The sequence below is a fragment of the Pyrus communis genome, chromosome 16 (assembly GCF_963583255.1).
Source record: "Pyrus communis chromosome 16, drPyrComm1.1, whole genome shotgun sequence".
Classification (NCBI taxonomy): Eukaryota; Viridiplantae; Streptophyta; class Magnoliopsida; order Rosales; family Rosaceae; genus Pyrus; species Pyrus communis.
In genome coordinates this window covers 6,430,543-6,442,162 of record NC_084818.1, presented here as the reverse complement: position 1 = coordinate 6,442,162, position 11,620 = coordinate 6,430,543, and the positions used below count along the sequence as shown (strand labels likewise).

The 11,620-nt window shown below is 41.8% G+C and overlaps 1 protein-coding gene across 1 annotated transcript; it reads left to right on the top strand.

The window, feature by feature from the left end:
* Positions 1 to 7,946: 7,946 nt before the first annotated feature.
* LOC137720074 (heat shock cognate 70 kDa protein-like) lies at positions 7,947 to 10,075 on the top strand. The gene is made up of 2 exons (XM_068459083.1): positions 7,947 to 8,181; positions 8,508 to 10,075. Exons 1-2 carry the CDS (start codon positions 7,962 to 7,964, stop codon positions 9,869 to 9,871), a joined length of 1,584 nt encoding a protein of 527 aa, XP_068315184.1. The 5' UTR covers positions 7,947 to 7,961; the 3' UTR covers positions 9,872 to 10,075.
* The last annotated feature ends 1,545 nt before the right edge of the window (positions 10,076 to 11,620 follow it).

Genomic DNA, 11,620 nt, shown 5'->3' with positions numbered 1-11,620 from the left:
AGCTTCAGTAGAAAACATGGAGTTGGTACTCAGGAGAAACATGCATGAACTAGTGAACTTTGGGCCCATTTGATATCTTTATGCGAATCTTTGGGCCCCTTTGATATCTTTACGGAAACTTGTTCACATTCTACATAAGAAAACATGCAATGCAAACGATTACATAACATAAAGGATCATCACTGGATCCTCTTTATGGGGATCCAAAGATCAATAAATTATGTCCGTTTATCATACATCGTGCGGTTAAAAATCATTTTAAATTTACAATTTAAAATTAAATATAAATAGTACCTAACGAAAATTGACTGCACGATGTGCAATGAACATGCATGATTGATTGATCATCTGGATCCCCACAAAGAGGATCCGGATGGGATCCTTTTCCACATAAATACAGCTGCAAATAGTGTTATGAATTTTCACCATTTCACTGACCAAATTGGAGTTGTTCTCCCATGGGCGGACTATTGAATGGACCGAGGCTACATCCTGTCTTGTCGAGAATGAATCATAAATTGATGGGAAGATGGACCTTACATATGCTTGAAAAAAGTTTGGTTACTTTTCATATTACCAAGTGGTTTTATGGTAAAACCCAACTTTTTCACGTCTCACCCCGGTGCAACATACAGTTTCCGTCTGGGACGCCTGAAGGCTCACTTCCACTTCCCGAGCAAATGCCCCACCAACAAACTCCAATGTTCTCCACCACCAAACCACCCCTTTCGGAACACCATTTGACCAAAAGAAAGGGATTACAATTAGAAGAACTTTAGGATTGACAAGATGAGGTAAGAAATGATAATTTGCGGCATACATTACTGTGGATGCAAATTTTCGTCGTTTTCTTCTTAGACGAAAATGCATCTGCAAAATGATAATACCTAAGATTAAGACCAAAAGTCTCACGCACCCACGATGAATGGGGGGCCTTTGGCCGAAGAATCTCCGATGTCAAAGTTAGAATTTAAAAGAAAATGTGTTTGAGAATTTTTGGGAGAGAATGAACCAAGGATTTTAGTGGAGATATGGGGCTATATATAGGGATGTGGCCGGCCCTATTTGGAGAAATAGGAACCGGCCACTTATGGTGGTAATTGGAATTAATTGGCAATTAATCAATTAATTTGCTAATTAATTTCAATTTGAAAAGAATAATTGAGAGTTAACTTGTGGGGAGAATTTGATGAGGATTGATGATAGGGTTTTGAATAAATACCATTTTGATCACCTTTGACCTTGATTGAGCCGTTATTGTTCGTTGCCTGCGCGTGGAAATTTGAGTATGCATCAAGGGTAATTTTGTCCTTTTAATCCAAAAATCCACATGTCACCTTCATAATTTTCTTAATTATTTTTTGCTCCACAATTATGAAATCAATTTGATACTCTACATGTTTAGCAGCGAGTTCGGATGGTTTTGTTTAGGCCAGGTGAGCCGGAGCCTCCAACGCGCTAACCCTAGTTGTGTTGCTTTGGGCTTATCGAAAAATTAGGGGAAGCAAACAGTTTATTGTAGAAAAAGGTATGTAGGCTAAAAATTATATTTGTTATTGATACATGAATGTGGAAAAATGGAAGAGAATGCTTATGGAAGAGAATGCAAATGGAAGAGAATGCTTAATTTTTTCTCATTGTGTTTCTCTACAAGATTACAAGGATATATATACATGATACAAGTGTGTAGGTAGGACAAGGTAGCCGTCCTAGTGTGTAGGTAGGACGGCTGTAGAGGACAAGGTAGCCGTCCTAGTGTGTAGGTAGGATAAGGTAGGACGGCTGTAGGACGGCTTGACGGCTGTAGGACGGCTGTAGGACGGCTTGACGGCTGTAGAACGACTAGTGTGTAGGTAGGACAAGGTAGGACGGCTGTAGGACGGCTTGACGGCTGTAGGACGGCTTATTCTTCCAATAATAATATTATATACAATTACACAAGGACTCCAACCATATTCCTTATTTGTCTAACACTCCCCCTCAAGTTGGAGAGTGGATGTCAAGAACTCCCAGCTTGCGTAACATACCCGAAAACTTTTCTTTCCCAAGAGGTTTGGTAAACAAGTCTGCCAACTGTTGTGCCGTACCCACATGCTTGGTCTCTATTGTGCCATCTACAATCTTATCTCGTATAAAGTGACAATCCATCTCAATGTGACGAGTTCGTTCATGAAAAACAGGATTGGCAGCTATATGTAACGCTGCTTGATTATCACAAAATAAAATGGAAGGACCATCCAAAGGAATGTTCAAATCCTTCAACAAAAAACGAAGCCAAACTATCTCGCAACAAGCACCTGCCATGGCCCTATATTCTGCCTCTGCTGAAGAGAGCGAAACGGTTTTCTGTCGTTTCGTCCGCCAAGAAATCAAAGAACCGCCCAAGAATACACAATACCCAGTAGTCGAACGGCGAGTGATAGGGCAACCTGCCCAATCAGAATCACAAAACGCAGTTAACTTGGTCTGGTTGTCAGAACGAAATAATAAACCTTGACCTGGAGTAGCCTTCAAATAACGAACAATACGAAGCGCAGCATCCATATGAGATATCCTTGGCTCGTGCATAAAACGGCTTAGAACATGCACAGAATAGGTGATATCCGGCCGAGTGATAGTGAGATATATTAACCGACCTACTAATCGTCGATACTTTTCAGGATCCTTGAGAAGTTCTCCTTTATCAGATAATTTTGTGTCATCCATAGGAAAAGCAATGGGTCGTGCTCCCAAAAAACCATAGTCCTTGAGAATCTCTAATGCATACTTGCGTTGAAAAATATAAATCCCTTGTTTGGAACGAGAAACCTCAATACCCAAAAAATATTTTAAATCACCAAGGTCTTTTATCCGAAAATGATCACGGAGAAAAGACTTCAGAGAATTAATGGCACTAGCATCATTGCCTGTAATCACAATATCATCCACATAAATGAGCAAAGCTGTGAAAGAAATACCAGACTTTTTAGTGAACAATGAATAGTCAGCTTTGGATTGTTGAAAACCGGCAGAAATGATGGCACTAGTGAATTTGGCAAACCATTGGCGAGAAGCCTGCTTAAGACCATAAAGTGACTTGTGAAGGCGACACACAAGATTCTCCCCCTGTCGCCGAAGACCAGGAGGAGGAGACATATAGATTTCTTCATGTAAGTCACCATGTAAGAAAGCATTATTAACATCAAGCTGATGAAGAGACCAAGACTGACTAGCAGCAAGAGCAAGAAGACAACGCACCGTAATCATCTTAGCAGTAGGAGAAAAAGTGTCATGATAATCAATACCTTCAGCCTGAGTGAAGCCTTTAGCAACCAAACGAGCTTTGTAGCGGTCAATAGAGCCGTCGGAATTGTGCTTGAGTTTGTACACCCACTTACAACCAATGGGAATTTTGCCAGGGGGCAAGGAAGTTAAAGTCCAAGTACCATTAGCATGTAAAGCTTGAAGCTCCTCAGTCATAGCACGTTGCCAATTGGGGTCAGTGGCAGCCTCAGCAAAGGAGGAAGGCTCCACAGTCCGACTGACAGAGTTAATGTAAGAAAAATGCCTGGGAGAGTAACGGTGATAAGAGAGAAAATTACAAAGTGGATATCGCGTACCTTGTGTAGAACCGGGTTGCGAAGTCGAAGATGGGTGGGATGGCAGAATCACCTGCGAGCAAACGTAGTCTTTTAAATAGGATGGAGGTTTATGGGCACGGGAAGAGGTGCGGGGAAGGGGAGGAACGGGTAATGGGGCAGCAAGGGAATCTGTGGGAGGCGTGGAAGGGGAGGAAGGTGGAGGAGGGTGAGGCGTCGGGGCAGGAAGGGGTAGGTTATATGTAAAGTCCAGAGGGGGTGGGATGGGTAGGGTAGGCGAAGAGGAAGGGATAGGAGGGTGAGAAACGGCATAAGGGAAAGTAGTTTCGTGAAAGATGACGTCTCGACTAGTGAAAATGCGGTGATTGTCGAGATCGTAAAGGGTATAGGCTTTTTGTCCATGAGGATAACCGAGAAAAATGCAACGATGAGCCCGAGGGGAAAATTTGGTGGTGGGAGTGACAGAGGTGGCATATGCCAGACAACCAAAGACGCGGAAGTGGTCATAAGATGGGGTTTTCGAAAAGAGAACCTCAAATGGGGATTTATGATGGAGAAGACGGGTAGGGAGACGATTGATGAGATAAGTAGCGGTAAGAACACATTCCCCCCAAAACTTGATAGGAAGATGAGATTGAAAACGAAGGGCGCGAGCGGTTTCAAGAAGATGACGATGTTTTCTTTCAACAACGCCATTTTGTTGGGGGGTATAAACACAAGAAGTTTGTAAAAGCACCCCATGATCAGAGAAAAAACTACGAAGAGATAAAAATTCACCACCATTGTCAGTACGAATGCATTGGATGGTAGTGCGGAATTGGGTAGTGACATAAGCAAAAAAATCCTTAATTAATTGTTGAGTGTCAGATTTATGTTTCATGAGGAAGACCCACGTAAAGCGAGAAAAATCATCCATAATGGTTAAGAAATAATGAGCCCCAGAAAGAGAAGATTGACGATTCGGGCCCCAAATATCACAATGAATTAAAGCAAAAGGGAAAGTTGATGAAATTGAACTCAAAAGAAAAGGTTGACGAGTTTGTTTTGCCAACGGACAAACATCACAAATATGACTAGAATCAAAAGTACAATTAAGAGAGCTAGATGCTAAAGCTTGCAAACGAGTGGAGGATGGGTGACCTAGACGCCTATGCCAGAGGGAGGAGGGGATGGTAATGATGTTGCAGTGAGGTTGACGGGTGGGGAGAGAAGAGGTAAGGGCCACAAGGTAATACAGATCGCCACGTCGCTTACCCACACCAATCATCGCCTTCGAAACCAAGTCCTGCAAAACACACCAAGAAGGAAAGAAGGTTATGGAACACGATAATCCATCTGTAAGTTTACCAACCGATAAAAGGTCCACTCGGAAATTAGGGACACATAAAACATCCTTCAAAGTAACTGATGAATTTAAAGGAAGAGTGCCGGTAAAAGTAATGGGAGCAGAAGCACCACTAGTCAAAGAAACAGACGGTAAATGTGAAGGAGAACGATTAACCAAACATGAAGCGGAAGAAGTAATATGATCCGTAGCACCACTGTCAAGAATCCATTGACCATGACGAGAGGTGACAGGTAACAAACCTTGGGCAAAATCAGTAGTGAGCACGGCATTGGCCTGAGGAGGGGTGGTGGTGTCACGTAGAGCAGCTAGAACACGGGAGTGCTGCTCGGCAGAGAGGTCAGGCATGGCAAGTTGCAAGTCATGCAAAGTGGGCTGGGCCCCGTGCACTTGGTGGGTCGCTGGAGTAGAAGAGGAGGCGGGGGCTTGGGTGCCTTGCACGTGATGGGCCTGGGTGAAATTATGGGGCCGGGAAGCAGAAAACCGTGGCTGCCGGGGAGGACTGGAAGGTGCATGGCTGCGGGAAGAACTGGAAGCAGTGGCACGGCGCGGTGGTCGCCACGGTTGGCCATGGAGGGGATGGCCAACGGGATAGCCATGAAGTTTATGGCAGGTGTCTCGGGTATGATAATCAAAATTGCAGTAGGTGCAGTGGAGGGGAGGACGAGCAGAGGAGGGACGGGACGGGCCACGAACAGCCATGGCAGCAGGTTGATCGATAGAGCGGAGGACGCCCAGGGAGCGTTGTTTTTCAGCTTGAGACACCGAGGAACAGGCCTGACGAACAGTGGGAAGGGGATTCATTAAAAGAATCTGGTCACGAACAGCAGCAAAGGATTCGTTGAGGCCCATTAAAAATTGCATGAGTTGTTGACGGTCATGTTTGGCGTTGCAAGAGCACGTGCAGCCATCATTATAAGAAGCAAGCTCATCCCAGAGAGCTTTCAGGCGAGTAAAATAGGCGGAGATAGAAGAAGAACCTTGAGAAATTGTAGCAAGTTCCCGGTTGAGTTGGAAGATGCGTGGAGCATTACTCTGAGAGAAGCGTTCGCGAAGATCATCCCATACAGCTTGGACAGAGGTGGAAAAAAGCACAGATTCTTGAAGGTCAGGTTCCAAGGAATGCAGAAGCCAAGAGAGAATCATGTCATTGCAACGACGCCAAGCCGCGTGAGCATCAGGGTCGTCGGAGGAAGAAGGTTTTTGGATATCGCTAGTGATGAAACCAAGTTTATTCTTGGCACTCAAGGAAAGCTGCATGCCACGGGCCCAGGATGTGTAGTTATCACCATTCAACTTCTTGGATATAAGGACAAGATTCGGGTGGTCGGAATGATGAAGGGAAAAAACACCATCGGAAGAAGAAGAGTCAGCCATGGGAACGGCAGAGAAAGCTGCCGAAAAAAAAATTAGGGCTAGGGTTATAAACCTGCTCTGTATACCATGTAGAAAAAGGTATGTAGGCTAAAAATTATATTTGTTATTGATACATGAATGTGGAAAAATGGAAGAGAATGCTTATGGAAGAGAATGCAAATGGAAGAGAATGCTTAATTTTTTCTCATTGTGTTTCTCTACAAGATTACAAGGATATATATACATGATACAAGTGTGTAGGTAGGACAAGGTAGCCGTCCTAGTGTGTAGGTAGGACGGCTGTAGAGGACAAGGTAGCCGTCCTAGTGTGTAGGTAGGACAAGGTAGGACGGCTGTAGGACGGCTTGACGGCTGTAGGACGGCTGTAGGACGGCTTGACGGCTGTAGAACGGCTAGTGTGTAGGTAGGACAAGGTAGGACAAGGTAGGACGACTGTAGGACGGCTTGACGGCTGTAGGACGGCTTATTCTTCCAATAATAATATTATATACAATTACACAAGGACTCCAACCATATTCCTTATTTGTCTAACATTTATAGGCACTCCGTTTGCTTGCTAGTCATGCATCATAACATCGTTTTGATATGCTGGTTGTTTTTGTTGTGAAAGAAATCATGTGTTGAGTTCTGTGATCTTGCTACAGCTCAGTGCGCGAGACGGGTTTAATGAAAAAATTGACATAGATAAACAATTGATGTGTCATGTTTGCTCGGTTTCATGAAATTTCTTGAGTCATTACAAGATTAGGATTCTTTTTCTTCTTTAGTACGTTGGAAGTCAGACTCCATGATGTTTGTTGCAAGACAACAGAAATGGGTATGTTACTGTTCTGTAGGATCGATGATACTACTGTGAGAAGATTTAGCAACTGCCGATAATCTAATCCAAATCTTTGTAAAACAAAATGTCAATTTTATAAATTATGTTTTATATGACTTTATTTTGTATCTACTTTTGAAAATTAAGTTTGTTCAGGCATCCAATCTGCTGTATGTGTGCATATGAACATAATTCGTTGAGCTCGATCAAGCACATAGTAAAAGCTCAAACAAATCGATGAAATAGATTAATTTTTCCGTTTGGCAATTGAATGAAGAAGATTACTTAACTAAATCCAAATCACTTTTTTTTTTAATTATCTAGTCTTATTAGATTTGGAACTTAATGAAGAAGGTTACAACTTACTGTTGCTTCTTTAATTTTGGAACCATAAGTGTCCAAAAGAAAAATACTGTTATTCAAAAAAGTGTCCAAAAGAAAAAGAATAACCTTTCATATCGCTCTTTTTTATATCATATTTCTATACCATCTTAGGTAACATCTGATGTGGACAACCACATCATTTGAAAAATTTGCAAAACCCAAGTAAAGAAATAAGAAAGACTCCTCGTATACCGTAATCATCATTTAATTAACTACTTTTTTTTAATTATTAGTTTATTAAATAATGAACTAAATTTAAAATCTGATTAATTCAAATGATGTGGCTGTCCACATCAAATACCATATAAGATAGTATGAAAATATGGTAAAAAACATGGGATGAATAGCATAACTAATATTTTCTACTTTCAAGCACATATATTCTCTTCATCTTCTTACTCTGCTACCATTCAGTTCTCTTCTTATTACTATTCTTCTTCCAGTTTCTCAGCTTAGAATGGCGGGAAAGGACGAAGCTGCAGGTCATGCAATCGGGAACGACCTGGGGACAACCTACTCGTGTGTGGCGGTCTGGCAGTATGATCATGTGGAAATCATAGTGAGCGATCAGGGCAACAGGACCACACCATCTTATGTTGCTTTCACAAATACTGAGCGATTGATTGGCGATGGTGCATTCAACCAGGTCATCAAAAACCCAACCAACACCATCTTCAGTATGTTCATCTCTTCCTGTATGTATCCATCTACATATATACCATTTTCCCATTAATTTATTTCTCAAATGAGTTTTTCTTTTTCTCTGAATATTTATATTAGTATTTGAAGTTATAAAATGTGGGGTGTTGATGATAAGTTATGATTTAGATTATGATTTTGATGATAATTAAAAAGGTGTAGTACATTTACAGTAGAGTGAAAAGAATTTGGGATTGTTACGACACCGTTTGTTTAACAATATGCCTTTATTTCAATCATATGACCTATTTCTTTGTTAGTTTTGGTTGTTGGGTTGTGTTTCTAATTCTATCTCAATTTGCAGACACGAAAAGGATAGCCGGTAGGAGGTTCACAGATGAATGTGTTCAAAACGACATAAAGCATTGGCCTTTTAAGGTCATTGGAGGTCCTTCTGACAAGCCAATGATTGTCGTCGCATACAAGGGTGTAGAGAAACAATTTGCTGCTGAAGAAATCTCATCTATGATTCTTGTGAAAATGCGGGAGATTGCTGAGGCTTACCTTGGTTCAACTGTGAAAAATTCAGTTATCACAGTCCCTGCTTACCTTACCGACTCACAGCGACAGGCTACGAAAGAGGCAGGTGCTAGTGCTGGCCTAAATGTGATGCGCATCATCAATGAGCCGACTGCTGCAGCCATTGCTTATGGGCTTGACTGGAAGGCGGGTTGGTATAGCAAGAGAAATGTGATGATATTTGATTTAGGCGGGGGAACCTTGGATGTTTCGCTACTTACCATAGCTGACAGTGTCTTTGAAGTGAAGGCCACCGCTGGAGACACTCATCTTGGAGGTGAAGATTTCGATAACAGAATGGTCAACCACTGTGCTGAGCAATTCAAGAGGAAGTATAACGTGGACGTTGGTGGAAACTTCAAGGCTCTTAGGAGGTTAAAAAATGCATGTGAGAAGGCAAAGAGGAGGCTTTCATTTATGTCCGAGACTGACATTGACATTGACTGTTTGCATCAGGGTGTTGATTTTTGTTTAACTATTACCCGTGCTAAATTTGAGCAACTCAACATGGATTTCTTCAGCAAGTGCATGGAGCCTGTGAAGAAGTGTCTGGAAGATGCTAACATGGACATAAGCAGCGTCCATGATGTTGTTCTTGCTGGTGGCTCTTCTAGAATTCCCAAGGTGCAGCAGCTATTGCAGGAGGTTTTCAAGGGAAAGGAGCTTTGCAAGGGCATTAATCCGGATGAGGCGGTGGCCTACGGTGCCGCTGTTCAAGCTACTGTCTTGAGTGTTGACAATCTAACTGGAAAGCTTCGGGAGTTCGCACTAGTGGATGTCACCCCTCTCTCACTTGGGGTGGAGATTGATGATGAATGTATCATGTCAGTTGTGATTCCAAGAAACACTAGAACACCGGTCAAAATAATCAAAGGTTTTACTACGCGCTTTGACAACCAAGGTGATGTTCGTTTTCCTATATATGAGGGTGAGAGTAGAATGGCAAGAGATAATAACTATTTGGGAGAATTTGAACTCAATGACATTCCTCCAGCTCCCAGCGGTGTTCCTAAATTTGATGTTTGCTTTGAGATTGATGAAAATGGCATCCTGCATGTCTCTGCTGAGGATACGTCCACGGGCCAAAAGAAGGGTCTCACATTCAACTGTGACAGAAGAACTTGTGAAGGAATTGAGACATTGATTTAAAAGTCAGTTGACTGATGTAAGAAACATTAATTTCTGGCATGCTATAGACCGAAATATCTTGTATTAACCATATTTCCTATCTCACTGGGTTTGCTTAAGTCCTAATCTTGACTTTTCATTCTGGAAGTTTTTATTACTCTGTCTTTAATTAGGACTGGTCTTTACTTGAATTATGGCTAAATCAGACATGAATAGAACATTGGATTCCAGGGGAAACATAATTTCTTTGACGATATTCTCTATTTACTCCATACGCGCACTCACATTGAGCTCTGTTAATGCGTTATTTCTCATCATCATTCATCCTCCTGACTCTTACATATAAAACTGGATGAACCTTTAACAAACAATGAACCAATAAATCTCGACACTGATTGCATTCCGCTGCAAAAATAAACATTTTTAAGCCTACCTGCATTCCGATCGGTTGTTCTTCTTTGAGTTTTCACGCTGAGAATGTCAAGAAGAAGAAGAATTCTCCCAATCTTCCAAAGCTGCCTTACGAAGTCATCTAAGCTGAAGAATTCTCGGACGAGTACTTTATTTAGCTACCGAGATCTGTGCTAGGTTTCTATGTGCAAGTCCATTTCCACTCTCAATACGTGCAACTAATTTGCCGTTTTGTTTCCTGTTCATAGCTCAGTACACAGATAAATGCTGAGTTTAATTTAAATATAAAGTTGTAAAGTTATCCCAGAAAAAATATAACAAAGAAGGTAAAGTTAAAAGGTAGTAAAAGTCAAGTTAAAAAGTAATAAACGTGGATTAATGGTAACGGTTTAAATATGATATAAAAAATTTAAAATTAGGATATAAAAAATAATAATAAAAATTTTTAAAAAACGTATAAGAAAAGATTAAAATTTCTCCTTTTTCACCTTTTGTTGACCGGTATCACCATTCTCTTTTTTACCTTTGCGAAGCCACAATTTCTATCCCAATATGCAGCTTGAACAACCTGCACACACCCCGGGCCTCGCAGAACGTGGTGGGCAACGTCAACTTATCAATCGAAAGGACCTCCGATGTCTGTAACGGCGCGGCGAGACGGACAGGGGTTCAGGCGGTCGAAAGAGAATCGTACGGAATGGGTGGAGGGGGCGACGTTGAGGCGCCCGAGGAGGAGCGAAGGCGGAATCCGGCCGGTTACGCCGTTGATGGCGAAGTCTGAAGATTGAAGGTGTGAATCGATATCGAATAGGTCGCCTGCAAAAAAAATTCTTTGTTTTTTTTCTTTCCATTTTTTTTTTCCTTGGGGGAGAGGAGTAGAGCGGAGAACTACTCGTGTGAGGGAGTGGGTTGTGGTTTTGGTGGTGAAGGGAGGGGGGACGGCCGGAGGGCTGAAGGAGGGTGATGATGAATCGAACTGGAGAACTCATTGCCGCCCCTTTTATTCTGGGTTTTTTCTCTTTCAAAATTTTATTTTCTTCTCGGGAGAGAGTAGGAGAGTAGATAACCACCCGTGTGGGGGAGTGGGTTGTGGTTTTGGTGGTGAAGGGAGGGGGGGACAGACGGAGGGCCGAAGGAGGTAGGGGATGAATTGCAGAAATTGCTCAACAAAGCAGATGAAGTTCTGCGATTTTTTTTGTTTTTATTTTTTTTAAGTTCTAAAATAAAAATATTTTTAATTACTTAAATGGATTTTTTCAACTTTTTTTTGTGGGCCTTATAACTGTCATATCAACATTTAATAGAAAAATTAATGGAAAAGTTCACGAAAGTCTGACATTGCAAATTAATTGTAAGTTA

Bases quoted from the DNA above. Each gene is read 5' to 3' on its own strand.
- LOC137720074 (XM_068459083.1), top strand. From the start codon at position 7,962: ATGGCGGGAAAGGACGAAGCTGCAGGTCATGCAATCGGGAACGACCTG. The intron at 8,182-8,507 runs GTATGTTCATCT...CTCAATTTGCAG, and splicing joins CCCAACCAACACCATCTTCA to ACACGAAAAGGATAGCCGGT.